General features: G+C 39.0%; 1 protein-coding gene and 1 non-coding gene across 4 annotated transcripts in view; both read right to left on the minus strand.

The window, feature by feature from the left end:
- Positions 1 to 22,439, minus strand: part of BTBD8 (BTB domain containing 8) — a 110,270-nt gene that overhangs the window by 52,827 nt on the left and 35,004 nt on the right. For all 3 annotated transcript variants that reach the window (XM_006140153.3, XM_027770471.1, XM_027770478.1), the window contains exons 4-5: positions 14,690 to 14,807; positions 1,230 to 1,319 (exon numbers count right to left, since the gene is read on the minus strand). In XM_006140153.3, the coding sequence (XP_006140215.1) occupies positions 1,230 to 1,319; positions 14,690 to 14,807 (208 nt within the window). The remainder of the gene's footprint in view (positions 1 to 1,229; positions 1,320 to 14,689; positions 14,808 to 22,439) is intronic.
- On the minus strand, positions 256 to 362 carry LOC114007315 (U6 spliceosomal RNA). The gene has a single exon (XR_003548935.1). It is a non-coding gene; the product is annotated as a U6 spliceosomal RNA (small nuclear RNA).

A 22,439-nucleotide genomic window follows, 5' to 3' on the forward strand; every position in this document is an offset into this window, starting at 1 on the left:
CCCAAGATCCCGAGAGGAGAATGGAGGAGAAGGGATTGCGGCGTGACCATCCCCCCTGGGGGGTGATTTCTCGCTTTCTGTCTCTATGTCTTTCTCTGTCTGTCTGGCGAGCGCACGCGCCCTACAGTGAAAATCTCTCCAAAAAAAAAAAAAAATGATAAAAGTTTACCAATAGATCTACCTACATATTCCTCTTTTTTAATGCATCATTTCTTTATTAGCAAATTATACTACACAAATCAGGTTACTTTTTCTAAAAATATGGAACGTTTCACGAATTTGCATGTCATCCTTGTGCAGGGGCCATGCTAATCTTCTCTGTATCATTCCAATTTTAGTATATGTGCTGCTGAAGCGAGCACTTTTTTTTTTTTTAAGAGAGATTTTTGCTATAGGGTATGTGTGCTTGCCTGAGAGATAGAAAGACAGAAAGAAAGAAATCACCCTCTAGAGGGGATGGCCACACCGCAATCCATTCACCTCCATTCTCCCCTCGGGATTCTGGACACTCATGCACATATGCCTGGTGCGAGTTTTAAGGTGCCGGGTCCAGGACTTGAATGGCAGTCGACTACACAAGAGTCCAGCAATGTAACTATTATGCCATCTGAGGGTCTCTCATCTACATATTCCTTTAATCTATAAGATTATCAACTCTTTAGCTTGGCATTTAAACTCTTCCATAATCAGAAATTACCTGTTATGGAGTCATTATTTGTGTCCCTCCTAACCCCATTCACATGGTGTAGGCTTAACCTCTAATGTGGCCTTCTCTGGAGGTGAGACTTCTAAACAAGGCATTAAGGTCATAAGGGTGAGGCCTTGATCTGATAGGACTAGTGTCCTTATAAGAGGGGACACCATAAAGCTCTATCTCAGCACATACACCAAGGAAAGGCCATCTGAGCACACAGCAAGAAGGCGACCAGAGGAGAAACCCCTCATCAGACACCTTGATACTGGACTTTCAGATCCCTGAACTGTGAAAAAGATCAATTTCTGCTATTGAAGCCACCCAGTGTTGGTATTTTGTTACAGGAGCCTGAGCAGGTTAATACTCTACCTCTATTACTAAATGTTCCCTCATTTCAGAAAATGCACCTTGTTGAATTCTACTAGATGGGAAATATCTCAGTGTACAGGGAAATCAGATTCATAAAAAAATGTGCTATTGAAAATATCATTTGCAATCGTGTGTAGTCAAGCTGCCTTGTAAAAATTATGCTTACCCTTGAAGAGTAACATACTCTTGGGAGCTTTCAGCCCAACAGCCACTCAGCATTGCAGCAAAATAACTAGATCTGGCACTTAGAATGGCCCTAAAGGGAAGGGGGGAGAAAAACACAGGTAAACATTTATGTACTATGCAAAATGTAATTTTTAATGGAACTTTTCATCTTTACCTTTTCAAACATCATAGCAATCTATTTATCTTGTTTGTATTTACTGGCAAGATTATAATAAGAGTAAAATTTATAAGCCTATATTTATACCTAAGTGTTTTAATTGTTTAAAACATTAATTCCAATGCCCTCATTATCTTTTAAATTTTTCTCTTTTGGAGTTCTTTAATTTTAATAATAATTGAAATGGTTTCCACGACTAAGAGATAAGTCATTTATGAATGGAGAATTAAAAACCAAAGATATTATTTAACAGCTTGAGGAAAATCTCTCTTAAAAAAAAAAAGTGCTCGCTTCAGCAGCATATATACTAAAATTGGAACGATACAGTAAGAAAGAGATGACATTTTTATTTGTCAATTAAAAAAAATTTCTTAGAGGTTTTTACCATAGGTAGCATGTGCTCTCCAAAGAGAGAGAGAGAGGGAGACAGCAACAGTGAGAAGTAGAGTGAGAAATCACTCCCAGGAGGTGGCCCATGCTGCAATCCCTTTTCCTCCAATCTTCTCCCAGGATCTTGAGCATACATGCACACCGGCTCATCATGAGTTTTAAGCCACCAGGCCCAGGACTTGAACCATGGTTGGACATGTTGGAGTCCAGTGATGTAACCACTATGGCCCCTCAATTAAATATGTTTAATTAGGGGCCAGCAGTTGGGGTAATAACTATGTCACTGGACTCCCATGTAGCCAACTGCAGTTCAAGTCCTGGCCCCAGTGGCTTAAATTCATACTGGGCGGGTGTGCATGCGTGCCCAAGATCCTGAGAGGAGAATGGAGGAGAAGGCATTGAGGAGTGGCCACCTCTCCTGAGGGGAGGTGATTTCTCGCTTTCTGTCTCTGTCTCGCTTTGCCTTTCTGGCGAGTGCACATGCCCTGTAGCAAAAGCTTCCCCCCCCCCAAAAAAAATATATATATTAAAAAAAGAGAGAGAGATTACTTTTAAAGGTCCCAAGTTCCAGTTCAGAACTCCCTCTAATTGTATTCAAGAGAGGCTATGTCTTATACTTGAGAAAATGACAGGAAATATATTATGCTACATTTACATTCTATCTTCTCAAGTAAAGTGTTGATTAATTCATTCCTTTTTTAAAAACAACTGCCAAAGGGCATGTGTGCTCACAAAAAAAGAGAGAGAGAGAACTCCCAATGTGGCGTGGACATGCCCTGATGCTTTCTCATCCATTTCTCCAGCCCATCGTGATTGGGGAAGGTATGCACTCTTACCCTGTGTATTTTTCAGGCCACCGAGACCAGAATTTGAAATATAGTTGAGCATGTGGGACCTGATTCTCAATGCACAGCACAGAAGCACTGTGCTGGGGCCCAGGGAATTCATTCTTTAATCCGACAAATACCCGCAGAGTTTCACACAGTGCTATGCACTATTTTTGGTGCTGAGAATACAGCACTAAATGAGATACACTGGACAATGTTATATTCCAGAGGAAGATTTACTAGCAGAGGATAGGGAAAGGGAAAGACATTTATGGCAACTGCTTACTAGGTTGTCTCATACCTGAATCCTGAAGGGCTGAACCACAGGAGAAACAGTGAACAGGAAAAAGACTAGGCCTTATTGTAACTGCAGGCCAGCTTTGTATCAGCTCAACTCCTGACTGGAACAAAGCAATCACCATCTAGTCTAACTGACAGCCAACGTAAAAGGAAATCCTATCTCCATTAAAATAACATCACCCAGAGTGTCAAATTATTTCTGTGAGTATTCAATGAAATGGCCAGCAAATCCAAATATAATGCAGTTGTTCATACTAATGAATACCTTGAAAATGAATGGAAAAAAATGAAAGAAAGAAATGAAATAAAACTCTGCTGAGATAAATTTAAAAAGATCTAAAGAAGAGCTAAAGTGTGCTCATGGATTTGAAGACTAAAAACTGTTAATATATCCATTCTTCCTAAGTTTATTTTTGGGTTTAACACAATGCCAATCAAGTTTTTTTAGTAGCAATTGGTAAGTTGATTCTAAAATATACATGAAAACGCAAAGGACCCATAACAGCCAACACAACCAATCAAACAGAACAAAAAGGTTGGAAAACATTAAAAAAAAATTTTTTGGAGAGGTTTTTGCTATAGGGCGCGTGCACTCGCAAGAAAGAGAGAGACAGAGAGATAGAAAGTGAGAAATCACCCCCCAGGGGGATGACCATGCTGCAATCCCTTCTCCTCCATTCTCCTCTTGGGATCTTGGGCATGTACACACACACACACGCACCCAGCGTGAGTTTAAGCCACTGGGTCCAGGACTCGAACCGCGGTCGACTACATGGGAGTCCAGCGACATAGCCATTATGCTAAATGCTGGTTCCGGAAAACTATTTTAGGCAATATGATGTCACTTACATAGTAAGTGATGTATAGTGATTAAATATGTAAATAATTTAAAAAAAGGTAATGGTAATTATAACAATGTGGTATCCACATAAAAACAGTCACATACAGCACTGGAACGAATCCAGAGTCCAAAAACAGATCCACATATAACTGGCCAATTGTAACAAAGGTGTTAGGATAACTGAAAGGGGAAAAAGACCGTTTTGTCGACAAAAAGCAATGGAGCAACTGGATGTTTGTAGAGAAAGAAATGAACCTTAACATTTAGTGCATACTACATAAAAAAAATCAACTAAAAATTAACCAAAACCTGAATGTAAAAGCTATCATATTATAAGCTCCCTAGAAAACAAAATAGAACAAAACAGGTTTGCAACTCTTAGGTAGACAGAGATTTCTCGGGATACAATACCCATGAAACTTCTTTTTAAAGAATTATTCTATTTCATTTTATTCATTGTCATTATTTTATTTTATTTTATTTCATTGACGTTAACCAAAGAGAGACAGAGACAGAGACAGAGAGAGAGAGAGAGAGAGAGAAGGAAAGTGAGAAAGCAAGTTGCCAGGTCTAGGACTTGAACCACGGTCAGCCAAGTGGAAGTTCAGATGCCTTAACCACTATGCCACCTGCTGGCTCTAATTTTTTTTTTTTTTTTTTATAAATAAAAATTTAGCCTTAGCAAAATTAAAAACATCGGTCCTTTTAAAGTCCTTTAAAAAATTTTACTAGATAGGCCCAGCAGATGGCGCAATGGTTACATCACTGGACTGCCACATGACCGATTGCGGTTCGAAATCAGAACCTGATGATTTAAACCTCAGGCCAAGTGCTTGTGCATGTGCGCCCAAGATCCCAAGAGAAGACTGGAGGATAAGGGACTGTGTTGTGGCCATGTCCACAAGGGGATGATTTTTCACTTTCTGTCTCTCTGGTGAATGAACATGCCCTATAGCAAAAATCTCTCTCAAAAAAAAGTTTGCTAGAAGGTACATGTGCATACTGGAGAGAAACAGAGAGAGGAGAGGGAAAAAAGCTTTCTTTACTGAGGGCATGGTCAAGCCACAATCCTTTCTTCATTTCTACATTCTGTCAGGATTTGGGACACCCACCCACATGTGCCTGGCATGTTTCTCAAGAGGCTGGGGTTGAGATTTGAACTGCGCAGTTGGCCATGTAGTACCTAGCTCCCTTAACCACCAGGTCCTGGAGTTGGCCCTAAAGTCACTTTTAAGAAAAGTGGAAAGATAAGCAAAATACTAGAAGAAAGTATTTGTTATAAATACATATTAGGTCATCAGCAAAGTCATGATGCATTTCTACATAGAAAAACAAAAATACTCATGACTTCCTGACGACCTAATAGTATATATATATATATATATACACACACACACAATTAATATATAAAATATACACACATATACACACATATAATAACTCATAAAGTCTAGAATATATCATTTTAAAAATACACAAGCTAAAAAATGGACACACAAAAAAAGATCAAGTAAGAACCAATTGCTAGTAATAGTTTTACTTCAAAGCTAATATTTATAGCTTGTTATAAAAAATGTTATCCTATCATGTTTTGAGCATTAGGTTAGTATTAGAAAAAGTTATGGTCAAAACAGTACATGACTCATTTTAAGGGGAAAAAAGTATATGTAACACAATAGCTTACTTACATTTATCACTCTAAGAGTGCTTTTTAAAAAATGGGCAAAAGATTTGAATAGAAATGGTCAGTGAGCACAGAAGATGACACACAATATCACCAGTGATCAAGGAAATACAAATTGAAATTACGACATAGACACACACACACACACACACACACACACATACATATATATATATATATATACACAGACATACATATATACACAGACATACATATATATATACACACACACACACACACATATACATATATATATATATACACACAGACATACATATATACACAGACATACATATATATATACACACACACATATATATATCAACACATCCCTATTAGAGTGGCACAATTAAAAAGACTGAAAACGTCAGGTGGTGGTGAAAGTGTGGAACAAACAAAACTGCATCATGAAGATTGGGAATATAAAATAACACAATCTCTTTGAAGAGAGGTTAGTCAATTTCATAAAAAGTTAATGGCAACTTACCATATGACCAAGCAACTACACTTCTAGGTATTTACCCAAAATAAATGAAAATACATGTACAGAGACTTGCACCCAAATATTCATACTAACTTTATTAGTAGTAGCTAAACACTGGAAAGAATCAGTATGTCCATCAAAAGGAGAATCAATAAATAAATTTTGGGATATTCACCCATACAGTGCTATTCAGCAATAAAAACTGAGTGAACCACATACACAAGTAATATCCAAAGGTGAAGTTCAAAAACATGCAGAGCAAAAGAAGACAGACTCAGTATGTTGAGTCCATTTATATGAAATCCTAGGACAGACAAAATAACCTAGTTTATAGAACACAATGAGAAAAAAATACAATTTAAAAATGAGCTAAAGTTATGAACAGAAAACTCACCAAAAAAAGATAGACGTATGGTATTTAAACATATCAAACTCCGTTGTTGCCTGGGAACAGGAAGAAGGGAGGGACTTATGGTGAAGGGGCACAAGAAAACTTCATAGGTGATCAAAATTCTCTAAATTAGTCAAAACTTATTGAACTGGACTTTAATTGTATTTGTTTGTGTATGAATCCTAACTCAATGAGTTTAACTGTTAAAAAGGATGGGAATAAAACCAACTTGGGCCAAGACAGCATCTCCAGTGAATTCTAATAAACATTTAAAGAAGATATCAAATCAATCTCACTCTAATTAAAGAATAAAAAAAATACTTCTGAAGTCATTTTATGAAGTCAACATAACCTTGACCTAAACCTACCAAGGTCATTACAAAAAAAGAAAATTACAGGCTAATCTCTCTCATGAATATAGATGCAAAAATCCTGAACAAAATATTAGCAAATGAAATCCAGTAATAAATAGAATGAATAAAACATCACAACCAACTTGAAATTATTCCAAGAATGCAAAATTATTTTTCTATTCCAAAATCAAGCAATATAATCTGGCACATTAACAAAATAAATGGGAAGAACCATGTGATCATCAAAATAATGCAGAAAAGCACGTGACAAAATTCAACACCAATATATGATTTCAAAATTTGGCAATTTCAATAAAAATCTCAGAAAACTATTTTGCAAAAATTAATAAAGTGATTCTAAAATGTATATGGATAGGCCAGCCCAGTGGCACAGGAGTAAATGCACTGTTCAAGAGAATCCAGATTCTACCTACTGACCACAGCTCAAATCCCCACTCCAGTCACTGGTGTCCAGGATCACACAGGCTGGGGGACTGAAGGAAGGGGATCGTAGTGCAACCAAACCCTGTGGGGATGTTTGTTTCAGTTGCTCTTTCTCTCTCACATGCACATACAAGTGTTCTACTGAATAAAGGGAAAAAATATAAAATTTATAGGGATGGGAAGGCAAAGAACCTGAAATATCAGCACAATTTAAAAAAATGAGTAGGAAGATTCACAGTACCTGATATTTAGACTTACTATAAAAGTATAATAATCAAAACAACATGGTATCGGTGAAAGAGGAAACATAGATCAATCAAAAAGAATAGACAGTCCAGAAATAAACCTACACAAATACAGTCGATCGACTTTTAACAAAATTATAATGCAACAGCAATTCAATGGAGAAAGAACAGCATTTTCAACAAATGGTGCTGGTATAACTGAACATCTACAAGTAAGAAAAAAAAAATATATATATATATGGGAACAGCAGATGGTGTAATGGATATACTGCTGGACTCCCATGTAGTTGACATAGTGAGTTTGAGTCCCAGACCTGATGGCTTAGACTCATGCCAGGCATGCATGTGTGTGTGCCCAAGATCCTGAGAGGAGAATGGAGGAGAAGGGATTGCAGAGTGGCCATCCCCCCCCCAGGGAGGGTAATTTCTCACTTTCTGTCTCTCTCTATCTTTCTAGTGAGTGCATGCACCCTATAGCAAAAACCTTTCAAATAAATAAATTAATAAATCAAACAGACATAGACCTTTCACCTTATATAAAAATAAATGCATAAATGGGAACCAGCAGTTAGCGTAATGGCTATGTCGCTGGACTCCCACGTAGTTGACCGCAGTTCGCGTCCTGGACCCGGTGGCTTAAAACTCACGCCGGGCATGTGTGCGTGTGTGCCCAAGATCCCGAGAGGAGAATGGAGGAGAAGGGACTGCGGCGTGACCATCCCCCCAGGGGGTGATTTCTCGCTTTCTGTCTCTCTGTCTGTCTGGCGAGTGCACGCGCCCTATAGAGAAAAACCTCTCCAAAAAAAAAAAGCATAAAAAATCAAAGATCTCAATGTAAAACGCAAAACTACAAATCTTCTAGAAGAAAATGTAGGGGAAAAAAGTCAACAATCTTTTAAAAAGAAAGACAAAATTCAGGGGGCAACAAGTGGCATAGTGGTTAAGGGTGCTGGACTCCCATATGGCCGACCGCGGTTCAAGTCCTGGACCTGGTGGCTTTCTCTCTCTCTATCCCTCTCCTTTCTCTAGTCAAATAAAATAAATAAATAAAGTTAAATAAAATAATTCTTTTAAAAAAAGACAAAATTCAAATGCTCAAAAGCACTAATGTTGGGGCTGGCAGGTGACATGGTGGTTAAGGGTGCTGGACTCCCACGTGGTCAACCACGGTTCAAGTCTCGGACCTGGTAGCTTGCTTTCTCACTTCCTCTCTCTCTCTCTGATCAAACTGGAAAATAACAATGATAATAATAATAAATAAAGTTAAATAAAATAATTCTTTTAAAAAAAAAGCACTAACGTTCATAATGCCTGATAACCAATATAAAATTACTAGATGTTATACTTTGCATAATGGTTTGTTGCCTAGAGGTTCATGCTTTGGAATTTGGTCCTCCTGGGCAGTGACTGGATCATGATGGTGGGATCATGGAGGCACCACCCTCACATATGGACTACTGCTGTCTAGTGAGGACCTGTGCTGAGTTCTAGCTCTTGTAAAAAGGGGTTAGTTTTAATAAACGTGTATTATAACAGAGGCTTAAATGACTACCCTGACCTTAAAACAGAAACTTAGAAAACATTCCTACTTAATTAAGATACATGCCTCAGGTTAAAAAATAACCTATAGATGGATGGCATGGTGTATTAAAAATCTTTGCCAGATTTTTTATTTTCCAGCACGCCAGAAATGATTTTCTTCTTTTGATTAAATTTAATTTCAACTGACAATGCTGCTTCTGGCTCCATCAAGATGCCCTAATTTCGCCTTTGCTGTTGCTTTAGAAAACTGTTATTCAATGCTTCCTAATGCTAGCTGAATTGGATTCACTACTCCAGGCAGAAAAATGGCCTGAATTACCCAGGGAAGCTCTACAGAAGGAATTTTTAACTAGGACTAATTTTTTTAAGTGTTCTTGCTCCAAGAATTTATTTTTCTTTCATTCCACATCATTGAATAAAGGTCAGAACCAGAGCAGCAAATCCAAACTTTTCGGAGCAATCACTATTATCTAGCCACTTCTTAGCAAATATGTTAGGGAATGTAACTTTATAAAAGGAAAGTTAGTGGGCTAGACTCATAGCCTAGTGGTTAAAGGAAGCCAGATCCCACACGGCTGATTGTGGTTCAAATCCCAGCCCCTGAGGCTTGAAAAACATACGAGGCACATATGTACGTGCCCCAGATCCTAATAGATGAAGAAATGGAGGAGGTTTCAGTGACCATGGTTCACTGGGGAATATTTTCTCCCTTTCTCTCTGTCTCTTTGGCAAATGCACATGATCTCTGGCAATTAAAAAAAAAAAGGAGCATTAACTTTCTCTTGAAAATGTTGTGATATTCATCAACTACAGCTTTCATAGGAAGTAGCCTTTCCTAGGTAAAATTGTAAAGTACAGTGAGTGCTCTGTTATTAAATACATTAAGTACTGATAACTGTTTGGTTGATAAATAAATAATAAACCACAGCCCAGCTCCAGTGTTGCAGTGGTAGCACAATACTATAGTGCTGGAAGCCATACTGAAGATCTAGGTTCAATTCCCGGGGCAACTTGTACATGGTGGGATTGTGCACACACATATCCATGATCCTGAAAGGCTGGCAGGAATAAAATGCTGGAGACATGCACAACGGAGGTAAGATGCAGCAGCATCCCATGATACAATACTCAGAAAAGTAGTAACACAATCAATAAATGGGATCCATGGAGGCTAATGGGCCCTCCTTTCCCATCCCTAAATAAAAACAAAAAGCTCTCTTCATTTCTGCTCTGAGACAAAGCACTGGAGATAAACAAGAATGAAAATGGGAGAAGCGCTGAAGAAGTTACGCTTTGGAGGGAGAAAGCGTATGCAAGGGGAGAAGAGTGCAGGAAATGTGGCCTCCGCTATTCTACTGCTATTCCATCCCTCCTTGGATTAGAGGAAAACAAAAGCAATTCAAACCATGTTTCTCTAATTGTCCCAAAAAGTAATGGACATACTTTATACCCACACAAAAACTGGTATAAAACTTGTATCAAAGGCCTTGCACCCTGATGATGGTAATAGCAAACACATTAGTACTTACCATGTGTCAGGTATGATTCAAAGTGCTTTAAATGTTACAAGTAATTTAATCCCCACAATCACCCTGTGAGATGTGTGTTTTTATAATTCCCATCTTTGATGTCGTTGCTGAGGCACAAGATGGTTAAGTGTCTTGCCCAATTTCACACAGCTAATGATGGTGGAAATGGAATTAAAAACCGGGCAGACTGACTCCAGTTTACACACTCCTAACCATTGTGATATAAATGATGTATTACGTTTACTTGTGCCACTAGAAGTGAGTATTGGCATCAAACCATCTTTCAGCATATAAAGTACTCCAGGCATTGGACAGAGAATCAAGGTAAAGAATGGAAAAAAGCAACAAGAAAGTCGATCTTGGAACAACTGGGTTATCAGGGATATTTTTGAGGAAGTAACTTTAACACGAGAGAAAAATTAACCCAATAGTAGAGGAAAATACCTTATCATACCGGTAAGAACATACAGAACTGGCAACTAAATTAACTTAAATGTTGAGATCTAAACTGAATGTATTCTTTTTTTTTTTGAGAGGTTTTTGCTATAGGGCACGTGCACTTGCCAGACAGAGAGACAGAAAGCAAGAAATCATCCCCCAGGGGGAATGGCCACGCCGCATTCCCTTCTCCTCCATTCTCCTCTCGGGATCTTGGACACGCGTGCACACACGCCTGGCATGAGTTTTAAGTCGCCGGGTCCAGGACGCGAACCACAGCCAACCACATAAGAGTCCAGCGACTAAATTAACTTAAATGTTGAGATCTAAACTGAATGTATTCTTTTTTTTTTTGAGAGGTTTTTGCTATAGGGCATGTGCACTTGCCAGACAGAGAGACAGAAAGCAAGAAATCATCCCCCAGGGGGAATGGCCACGCCGCATTCCCTTCTCCTCCATTCTCCTCTCGGGATCTTGGACACGCGTGCACACACGCCTGGCATGAGTTTTAAGTCGCCGGGTCCAGGACGCGAACCACAGCCAACCACATAAGAGTCCAGCGACATAGCCATTACACTAACTGCTGATCCCTTTAAACTGAATGTATTCTGATCATAAATCTTGGACCTTTGTAAATACTTCCATTCAATAGATGAATATATACAATTTAAAAATTAAAGCAGTCATGCTACAACCATTTTTTTAACCACACCACTAGAAATATAGCCACTCGTCACTTAACCACCTGCCCCTTTATCCAGGCTCAGACTTATGAACAGGTCTCCAGCTCAGGGAATTCCTTTTCTCAGTCTTTGTCTCGTTCCTACAGTCGATTAGTATTTACTACACAGGAAATTCACAATCACACAAGGCTACGTATTTTGTTCATAAATCTGTACTCGATTGTGTACCCATAGTAGTATTTAGAGTGGATAAAAATGACTACACCAGATTAAACTCCTGTGTTGTGGTGTCTTGTCACTTCCCAGTGCTTATCTAGAGTACACATCCTGGTGGATTCCTGTCATCTAAGCCCTCTGCTAATTTCTAGAACCACATTATTCTAGTGCAGTGCAGCATGGTATCTGTCGAAAAATACATACTCTATGGTGCTTTAAAGCTCCTCTTATTGACCAATTTGCTGGCTTAATGACCTAGTTGCAGGAATGGAACTTGGCCCTTAAGCGAAGAGTGTATGTACTGACAATAATCATCTAGAACAAGAAGCAATTTAGAAAGTTCTGTCATTGGGCTTTAGATGAACATGTGAGCTTTACATAAATATGTTTTCTTTCTTTCTTTTTTTTTTTTTTTGAGAGGTTTTTCCTATAGGGCACATGCACTCGCCAGAAAGACAGAGAGAGACAGAGAAACAGAAAGCGAGAAATCACCCCCAGGGGAAATGGTCATGCCACAATCCCTTCTCCTCCATTCTCCTCTTGGGATCCTGGGCACACATGCACATATGCCCAGCGTGAGTTTAAGGTGCTGGGTCCGGGACTCAAACTGCAGTTGATGACATGGGAGTCCAGCAACATAGCCATTTCACCAACTGCTGGTCCCATATGTGTTTTCTAAGCTACCGATGGGTTCCTTGAATACTGCATAGCATTTCTTGATCATACATAATAAGATTAGTATGTACTGGGGCCAGTTCATAGCTGGTCATTAAGGTGGCTGGATCCTACATGACTGATGGTGTGGTTTGAGTCCCAGACCCAGTGTGTGTGCATGAACACCCAAAACCCCCAAAAGAAAGAAAAAATGGAGAAGGGATTGCGGTGTGACCATCCTCCAATAGGGAGGGCTTTCTCACTTTCACATTCTCTTTCTCTCTCTCCAGTGTGTGCATGCATCCTCTGGCAAGATCAAAAAAACAAAAATTAACATGTCCTAGACCAAGAGATGCCCAAGGACTAGGACTAGGAAGGTAATCACGTGACGTAGAATTTGCTACTGTAACTTACATAAGGGCAAAAAAGTAGGAAAACAAGTCAAATACTGAAATATATCTCAAGAAATTGCCTTTTAGTATAAACTTTTTTTTTTTTTTTTTGATTGCTAGGTGAACAAAATAAACCAGAAATGTGAGGAAGAGCTGTTCTGGAATACAAACTTAATATTCTAGATCTAGCTCCACAAACAGAACTGCTACTCTACTGTCTGGTGGCACACAGGGAGGTCAAATACAGACTACACTGAGGACATACTACAAACAGTCACAGGTCCTGCCTTCTGTGTGTGAAGGGTTCTGGATGTAGAACTTGGTGGGATACCCATATGGTCTCAAGGAAAACCCATATAGACTCTAACTAAAATCAAATGAACTTTTAAAATAAAATTGTGTCAGCAAAAGGAAGAAACAAAGGGAGGAAGAAAGGAAAAAAGAAAGATACACACACAATTTAGAAAATAAATACCAATGATATAGAAAAAAATTTTTATTAAAAATAATCTAGTTTTATTTATCATTATTATTATATATTTTTAACTTGCTACAGGGCACATGCGCACTCCACAAAGAGAGACAGAGAGACAGAGAGAGAGAGAGAGTGAGAGAGCAAGCTGCCAAATCCAGTACTCAAACCACGGCTGGGGTAGAAGTCCAGTGCCTTAGCCACCATGCCACCTGCTGGCCCCAATATAAAAAAATATTTTGATCAATCTATCAACCTATATTACATTCTATATTTTACTATACATAATGGAGATTACATAAGAACTTGGAAAATGTATGCATGTGTGTGTACATTTACAAAATGTATGTTTCTAGAGAGAAAGGTTCAAATCCTGAATTGTAAATCCCAGAGATTGGCAAGCACTGCTGTCAGTTAACTGGCAAAGCCAGCCTGATTTCTAAGAGCACAAGTATGATTACTGGCGTGGTGGATTCCTGTAATCTCAGCCCACTACTACTTTCAGGAAGAGCTATGCGCTAGAAGACTGCTTCCTGTCACTGCAAACAATTCCGTTCTTCCTTTTCGGGAGCACCAGAGTTAACTGCTTACCAACATTCTATTTGCAATACAATGAGAAGAAGGAAGAAATATCTAGGCTCCTCAGTTTTCTGGTTTTAATTCTAATGCATAGTAATGCCCAGCTGTACTTCTTTCCCTTGATTCCAAGACATAATCTTTATTTCTTAGAAAACGTTTTCTTCATTTAAGCAGATTTTAGTTACTTGCAATCAAAAGAGCCTGACCAAAACAGGCAGCAGGCTTTAATTTGAAATCTAAAAGCCTGGAATGCTTAAGCAATCCATTTCTAAAGCAGAACAATGGTTTTTAAAAAGTATACTGAAATATTAAACCTCCTAATCAATGCTATTCATGAGTATCATCTATTTTGAATCACAAGAGTTTGAGCCAAAATGCATTCAGAGAAAATACATGTCATTCATGTAGAAATAATCATTCTCAATACTGCCTGTAAAATAATAATCATTCTCAAGAATGCCTGTAAAAGTAAAAACCACATTTAACTATATTTTCTGTGACAGTCGCTTTCAAACCTATTTTAGGCAACAGAAGACTTTCTTCAAATGAAATCATGCTCAATGGGAAACATAGACAGGAGGAGGTCTGTTCTGGCTGAAACATAAGCACCTGCTTGTCTAGGTGGGCTCATGCATGCATGTGTGAGCCTGCCAGCAGAAAACCCTGCCAGTGGCCAACCCTCTCCCCTGAAGAATCATCATGGAACCCCTTAGGGATATGTGAATCAGAGCTTGAAAATCACTGTGTTAGAAAAAGACAGCAACCTGCCTACATTCTACTGTTACATCAAGACACCAAATCAATTACATGTCTATTTACCTGTGAGCTTTAAAACATTTTCCGTCAACATAAATATCAATATCTGGGCAATAACGTTTCACATAAAGCTTCAGTAAATCTTCTCCTAATTCAGATGCAGGTTCCAAGTCATAAAAATCTGTAAAAAAGAAAAATAACACTAAAAAATTGTTTAAATAGTATAATACCCCCGAATTTGGTTTTCTCATAGCAAAACATATTTTTAAATAAAAAATTATTTAACTTTATTTATTATTATTTTCCAGTTTGACCAGAAAGAGAGAGAGAGTGAGAGAGAGGGAATGTGAGAAAGTAAGCTACCAGGTCTGGGACTTAAACCGCGGTTGGTCATGTGAGAATCCAGTGTCTTTTTTTTTTTTTTTAAATAGGCCACAGATTAGTTCATTTTTAACATCCATCATGCATGAATTCATAGGGAATAGGTTCCAGTAGCTCAGGCTCCTTTCCATTGGTTCTCACACAGTGTGCTTCTCTGGGTGGAGCAGGCTGGCGCTTTAGTTGAAACCAGGTTTCTTTCTCTTTGGCTTCTTTCTTTTTCTGGTCATTTTCCTTCACACACTTTAGGAAGCTATCTCTGCTCTTCGAATGCTTAGTATGCTCAATACGCACATTAATTCTCTTTGCAGAATCTTGCCCTTAACTTGTTTGTTCACAACAATGCCAACAGCATGCTGGGTAACATTGTAGACTCTTCCAGTTTTGCCATGGTAGCATTTGTGGGGCATTCCTTTTTGAACAGTACCCATTCCCTTAATGTCTACAATATCACCTTTCTTGTAGATTTGCCAGAGGAACCACTCCATGTTTTCTAAAAAGCCTAGAGAACATATATCGGGTGCCTCTCTTCTTTCCCTTTGTGTTCTTCATTTTGGTTAAGTACTGGAAGATGGCGGTTCTGGCCAAAAGGTGGAATCCAGCATCCTTAACCACTATGCCACCTGATGGCCTCATAGCAAAATGTTTTTACATATAATTATCTCAATTAGCTGGAATATGCAAGTGGTAAATTTAAAATAAAACAAAAATCTTAAATCATCTATACTCTGCTTTGAAATATGTATTTTTCCTTACTTTTAAGTATAGGTACCTACTTATATATAAACAATGCTACTATAAATTTATAAACCAAAATCGAACTCATGTCATGTGTATCTGAATTTAGAAAGGTAAAGCTAGACGTTTTTCCAATTGTGATATCCTTTTCCACTACTTAATTCCTTCCTGTTCCCAACTTCATGAACATGGCTAACATGATGTATGAAGTGGTAAATACCTGACTGAGATAACAGGTATTCTTGTGGTTTGGATCACTGTTTATCCACCACTGTTGTAGAGTTTGGAATCGGGTTTTAGTGGGTGGTAAATGGATACCCCCTAGACATGTATGTGTTGGGACTTTATTTACTGATTATATCATAAAGAGATTAGGTAAAAACTTAATTCCTTAATGATACCCCAGGGTGAGGCCTTTGGGCATGACGATGCCATCATGCAGGGCCTCTATGGTATGGCAGGTATATAAGAGCAGAGGGAATGAGAACAAAGGCAGAAAGAAGTCCCATGGATACAGATCACACTGTCTGCTAAAAGTTCTGCCTTCTACTTTTCATGATGCTTTTGGATTTTCCAGCCACCAGACTTGTAAATTATTTAAAAATAATTTTTTTTTTTGGAGAAGTTTTCGCTATAGGGCGCATGCACTTGCCAGACAGACAGAGAGAGACACAGAGACAGAAAGCGAGAAATCACCCCCCAGGGGGCATGGTCACACCGCAATCCCTTCTCCTCCATTCTCCTTTTGGGATCTTGGGCATGCACGCACACACGCCTGGCGTGAGTTTTAAGCCACCGGGTTCGGGATGCAAACCGCGGTTGACTACGTGGGAGTCCAGCGACATAGCCATTACGCTAACTGCTGGTTCCCCAGACTTGTAAATTATTAGGCTTCTATTTCTTTATAATGCATCCAGGCTCAGGTATTTCTGTTAGCCACACAGTAACGGACTAAGAACAAGTATTATTAGACCACTTACTTTGAAGTATGGTGAAATATAGAAAACAAGTGCATAGAAACCTCTCTCTGGGGACTGGCAGTTGGCCTAATGGCTATGTCATTGGACTCTCATGTAGTCAACCGCAGTTCGAGTCCTGGACCTGGTGGCTTAAACTCACGCTGGGTGTGTGTGCATGCGCGCCCAAGATCCTTAGAGAATGGAGAAGGGATTGCAGTGTGGCCATCTCCCCTGGGGGGTAATTTCTTGCTTTCTGTCTCTCTATCTCCCTCTGTCTCTCTGGCGAGCGCATGCACCCTATAGCAAAAACCTCTCCAAAACAAACAAACAAACCAAAAACCTCTCTGTTTCAAAATATTTATCATTAGGTAGTAGGAAGTAAAATATGAGATGTGCATACATAAAAAGAAAAACATACTACACAGTATATCATAGCTCATCACATGATACATACCATTGTATATCATAGTCTATATGAAAGAAAAATAGAAACTGTTAAATTAAATTGGGCCGAAGGCTCTCTCCATACTTTGTGTTCCTATGTAACAACTGCAATTTAACCTAGTACTCAACACACCAAAACCTAACTTAGAAGTGCATTTCATTGGTAACTGAGAGCCAGATCTCAGCCAATCACAGTCAACTGATCAGACTATGTCAAATAAGGTAAATGCCTACCTACAACAATCAAACTATTTCTGTATTTCACTTCTATATTCCCTCTATAAATACTGTCTGCAGAGCAGAGCTCTTTGAACCTCTTTTGGTTCTCTGATGCCTGATTCATATTCTTTGCTCAAACAAACTCAGTTAAATTTACTTTGTTTAAAGTTTCTCCTTTAACAGATGTAATGTCAAAGGTGGGATCCAAAGGAGGTCACTGATGTCCCCCAAGGAGGTCACTGATGTCCCCTAGGAGCGATGAGTAAACAGGTACAGCTATAGCCTGCTGAGTCTCTTACACCCATTGTTTCTTTTTTTTTTTTTTTTGGAGAGATTTTCACTGTAGGGAGCGTGCGCTCACCAGACAGACAGAGAGAGACATAGAGACAGAAAGCGAGAAATCACCCCCCAGGGGGGATGGTCACGCCGCAATCCCTTCTCCTCCATTCTCCTCTCAGGATCTTGGGCACACACGCACATGCGCCCGGCATGAGTTTTTAAGCCACTGGGTCCGGGACACGAACCACGGTCGACTACGTGGGAGTCCAGCGACATAGCCATTACGCTAACTGCTGGTTCCCCACCCGTTGTTTCTTGAAAAGGATTTGGACTTCATCACTGGTGAGTCTCTCTGTATCCAGACATATAATTTTTTTTTTTTTTTGCCTAGAACATGCCTACCTTAATTTGGTTTTGCCTGACTTTTCTTCTGCTTTTTCTTTTAGATTCAACTCAGAAATCTTCCCCCCCACGTAGATTTTTTTTTTTTTTGGAGAGATTTTCACTGTAGGGCGCGTGCGCTCGCCAGACAGACAGAGAGAGACATAGAGACAGAAAGCGAGAAATAACCAAGCGACATAGCCATTATGCTAACTGCCGGTTCCCCCGGCGTGAGTTTTAAGCCACCGGGTCCGGGACACTAACCGCGATCGACTACGTGGGAGTCCAGCGACATAGCCATTACGCTAACTGCTGGTTCCCCCCACGTAGATTTTTCTGGAAGCGTAAGTCCAGGTCACATATGCACTATTTGTGTCCTCCTAATGCTTTTTTTTTTTTTTTGCATAGGGCATGTGTACTTGATGGAGAGAGAGAAAGTGAGAAATTACCCCCCAAGGTCCCTTTCCTCTCAGATCCTGGGCACATGCACACATGCCTGGCATGATTTTCAAGCTGCCAGGGCCAGGACTCAAACTTCCATCAGCCATGTGGGAGTCTAAAGCCTCAACTACCATGGCCGCCTGCTGGCCCCACTTCTAACACCTTGTACATGACTTCCTTAACTATATCTTCTACTAAACTACATGACTGGAACACTATGTTGTTTTCTCTTATAGCTTTAAAATCTAGCACAAAGAAATTTATTTAGTTGGGAAAAACAAACAAACTAACTAAAAACCTAGCACAAAGCAGATATTCAATTTTAAAATGTGAGAAATGATTAGAATGGAATTCCAGGAACAAACAGCAAATGGAAAAGCAGAGAGGTGGCAAATCAGTTCTTGAAGAAATATGGTGATTCGGTATGACTATAGCTTAAGAGGTATGAGGGGGCTTTAGGAGGAGGACACAACAACATTCTATAATATATAGGAGCCAATTTACAAACTCAAAAAATCCTGATAGAAGAAATCTGAGATTTAAATTAAGGCTATGGATACCATTGAACAATTTTTTTTAAGAGAGAGATTTTTGCTACAGGGAACGTGTGCTTGTTGGAGAGACAAAGAGACAGAAAATGAGAAATCACTCCCACAGGGGATGGCCATGCCACAATCCCTTCTCATCCATTCTCCTCTTGGGGTTTTGGGCACGTGCGCATACATGCCTGGTGTGAGTTTTAAGCTGCCAGGTCCAAGATGTGAGTCATGGTCAACTATGTGGGAGACCAACAACTTAACCATTACGCCATCTGCTGGTCCAACAACTGGACAATTTTAACAAAGGGAGAACTACGATCATGCTTGTAATTTACAAAAATAAACATTCTTCTGCACAACATAAATGGAGGTTGGCACAACTACGGTCCTGGAGACTACCTTGGTTGTAAAAATCTCAAGGAAAATAACAAAGCCCTAAAATAAATGGCAGAAGGATAAATAAGAAAAATACTTATGAATATTTAGGAAATAAATCAGCAGACATGATCATTAATTGAATGAAGGCTAAGGAAGTAATTCAGTTGAAAGATGGGGCTATCATTCACATGGATAGAACATTTAAAAAACAAGCATGCTGGGAGAAGCAGACAATTAGATCAGTTGGGATGGGTTACATTTGAGATATTTCAGGTATATTTATTAATAAACAGATATGTCTAGTCAGTGGTTAGGTACAAAGCTCAAAATAATTGATAAATACATTTATTTATGTAGTAAGATAAAATATCAGTAGAGAAGATAGTGGAGGGGCCAAGAAGGAAAATCAGGAAAGCACTGTGTTGTAGAAGGTAAGAGGTTTCACAGAGAGCAGGATTGACAGAATGAAAGCTTGCAAAGAGGTTAATAAAATGTGGACAAAGTTTCTGGTAAACTGGCAACTGGGAGGTTACTGAATAAATAGTGGCACGACGGAAAAGGCAGTAAAAGGGCAGGCAGTTAAGGGGTACATGAGCTCTTTCCATTTATATTCATAACTTGTTTTGGGCCAAAGGGCTGCTGTGGGTCCACGGCAGAGCTCTAAGCCAGATGCACAGATGGACATCAAATACCAATTCTGTAAGTTGTTCTTTATGTATGGCCTTGGGAAATCCCTTATATTCTCTGGGTCTTAGGGTCCTTATCACTAAAAAAAAAAAAAAAAAAAAAAAAAAAAAAATCAATCCATAACCACTTACTTGTTAGGGTTATAAAAGATTAAAAGAGAAGGACCAGCAGATGGCATAATGGTTATGTTGCTAGACTCCCATCTGGTCAACCACAGGTTGAGCTCTGGACCCAAAGACTTGAAACTCATGCCAGGCACATTTGTGTGTGTGTGTGCCCAAAATCCCAAGAGGAGAATGGAGGAGAGGGGCCTGTGGTGTGGCTCTCCCCACATAGGGGGGTAATTTCTCACTTTCTGTCTCTCCCCATCTCTTCAGCAAGCACACATACCCTATAGCAAAAATCTCTCTCTCAAAAAAAAAAAAAAAATTAAAAGATAAAGGAGATAAAAAGATGGCATAATGGTTATGTTGCTGTACTCCCACATAGTCAACTGCAGTTCGAGTCCTGGATCAGGTGACTTAAACTCACACTGGGCAAGTGTGCAAGTACCCCAAATCCCAAGAGGAGAATGGAACAGAAGAGACTGTGGCATGGCCATCCCTCCTGGAGAATGATTTCTCACTTTCTGTCTCTCTGTCTCTCCCTGTCTCTCTGGTGAGCACACATGCTCTATAGCAAAAATCTCTCTTAAAAAATAAGATAAAAGATAAAGTATGAATGGATATATTTAAATGTCTGGAATACCTATTTATTCATTCATAATTGGATATAGTAAATGTAATATTAATGAAATCTAGGGGACCAGCAGTTGGCATAATGGCTATGTTGATGGACTCCCATGTAGTCAACCGCAGTTCGAATCCCAGACCTGGTGGCTTAAACTCACACTGGGCGTGTGTAGCGTACATGCCCAAGATCCTGAGAGGAGAATGGAGAAGGGATTGTGGCATGGCCAACCTCCTGGGAGTGATTTTTTACTTTCTGTCTCTCTGTCTCTCTCTGTCTTTCTGGCAAGTGCATGCATCCTATAGCAAAAACAAAAGCAAAAACAAAACAAAACAAAACAAAACAAAACAAAACTCTCCCCCCCAAAAAAGAAATCTAACCAAACTTGATTCAATTTGGTTTTGATTCAATTTGGTTGTTATTATAGTTGCTGCACTAAATACCAGTAATTAGATCTTTTAGTTAATAGATATTTTCGTATATAATCAATTCTGCTAAAACACTCATTTTGAAACCATGAATTTAAAACAGCACAGTTGATAAATTGGGAATAATCTGAACATAACATGAATTTTGCATTTGGTTAGTTATAATTTTGTACACAAGAAACAGTAAGTCATTGCAGAAATGCACTTGGCTGAACTAAGCCATGTATGAATAGACAAAACACATATACACATGCATACCTAGGAATTTACCAGATACTTTGGCTTACTGCATATGTTATAAGCCACACCCATCCATATCTGACATTACAAATTTACCTGATTTCAGATAAGCAACTGCTGGGACAAATATCTTTGTGTTTTTGCATGGTCTGGCCTTTCTGAGTAGAGTACGGATAAACTTGGTTAAAGGATGCCTAAATAACAAACATGCCTTGGATGACAGAGATAATGTATTACTACAAAAATATTCAGAGATTTATTTCCCCTAGAAAGAGGCCAGTCCATACACTCCAAGTTAGTGAAACTAGTCTTTTCTTTCCTTCCCAGAAAAGATTTACTTACCTTCCAAAGTAAAGATCTCTCCTGAGGTGGAAGAGGGGAATGGGCAGATCTTCAAAAAGTCCATAAAACTTAAGGGTTTCCTAGTTTTGATGTTCCTTTCCTGTGATGCAATCCCACTCCACAGGCAGAGTAACATCAGGCCCTCACTGCATTGCCTCATGGGGCTTGGGGGCTGAGAACTGGCACTGAGATGCTCTGTGAATAATAGATTGTCTGTTTTCTCATCCAGAGAGCTCAGGTTTCTTGTAAGAACCTATCCATATCTAGCTATCTATAATATATGTACTTAATATCATTCTTCTCCCTATTTATAATAACTCAAGAGCTACACCCTTCTGGCATCCACTTCCAAAGCAACCTCCAGGTTTTTTACAAGGTAAAATGCTAAATGTATTATAGTATTTATATATTTCTTAGTCATTTAACATGTGTAAATCTAGGTTACTGTTTTTATTAGGTTGCTAATAAATAATCTTTTTAAATGTATCATGATACAGTTTTGTTATAACAGCAATTTTTGTGTTGCATGGTGTTTCTTAAGGAATGTATATTTTGTGTTAGAATTGACTCTACAGTCTGCTAAAGCTTCTTAATTGATATAAAAGGTTGTCAGGAAAGTCATGATGTATTT

This window comes from Tupaia chinensis, unplaced genomic scaffold (assembly GCF_000334495.1).
Source record: "Tupaia chinensis unplaced genomic scaffold, TupChi_1.0 Scaffold000023_1, whole genome shotgun sequence".
NCBI classification, from domain to species: domain Eukaryota; kingdom Metazoa; phylum Chordata; class Mammalia; order Scandentia; family Tupaiidae; genus Tupaia; species Tupaia belangeri.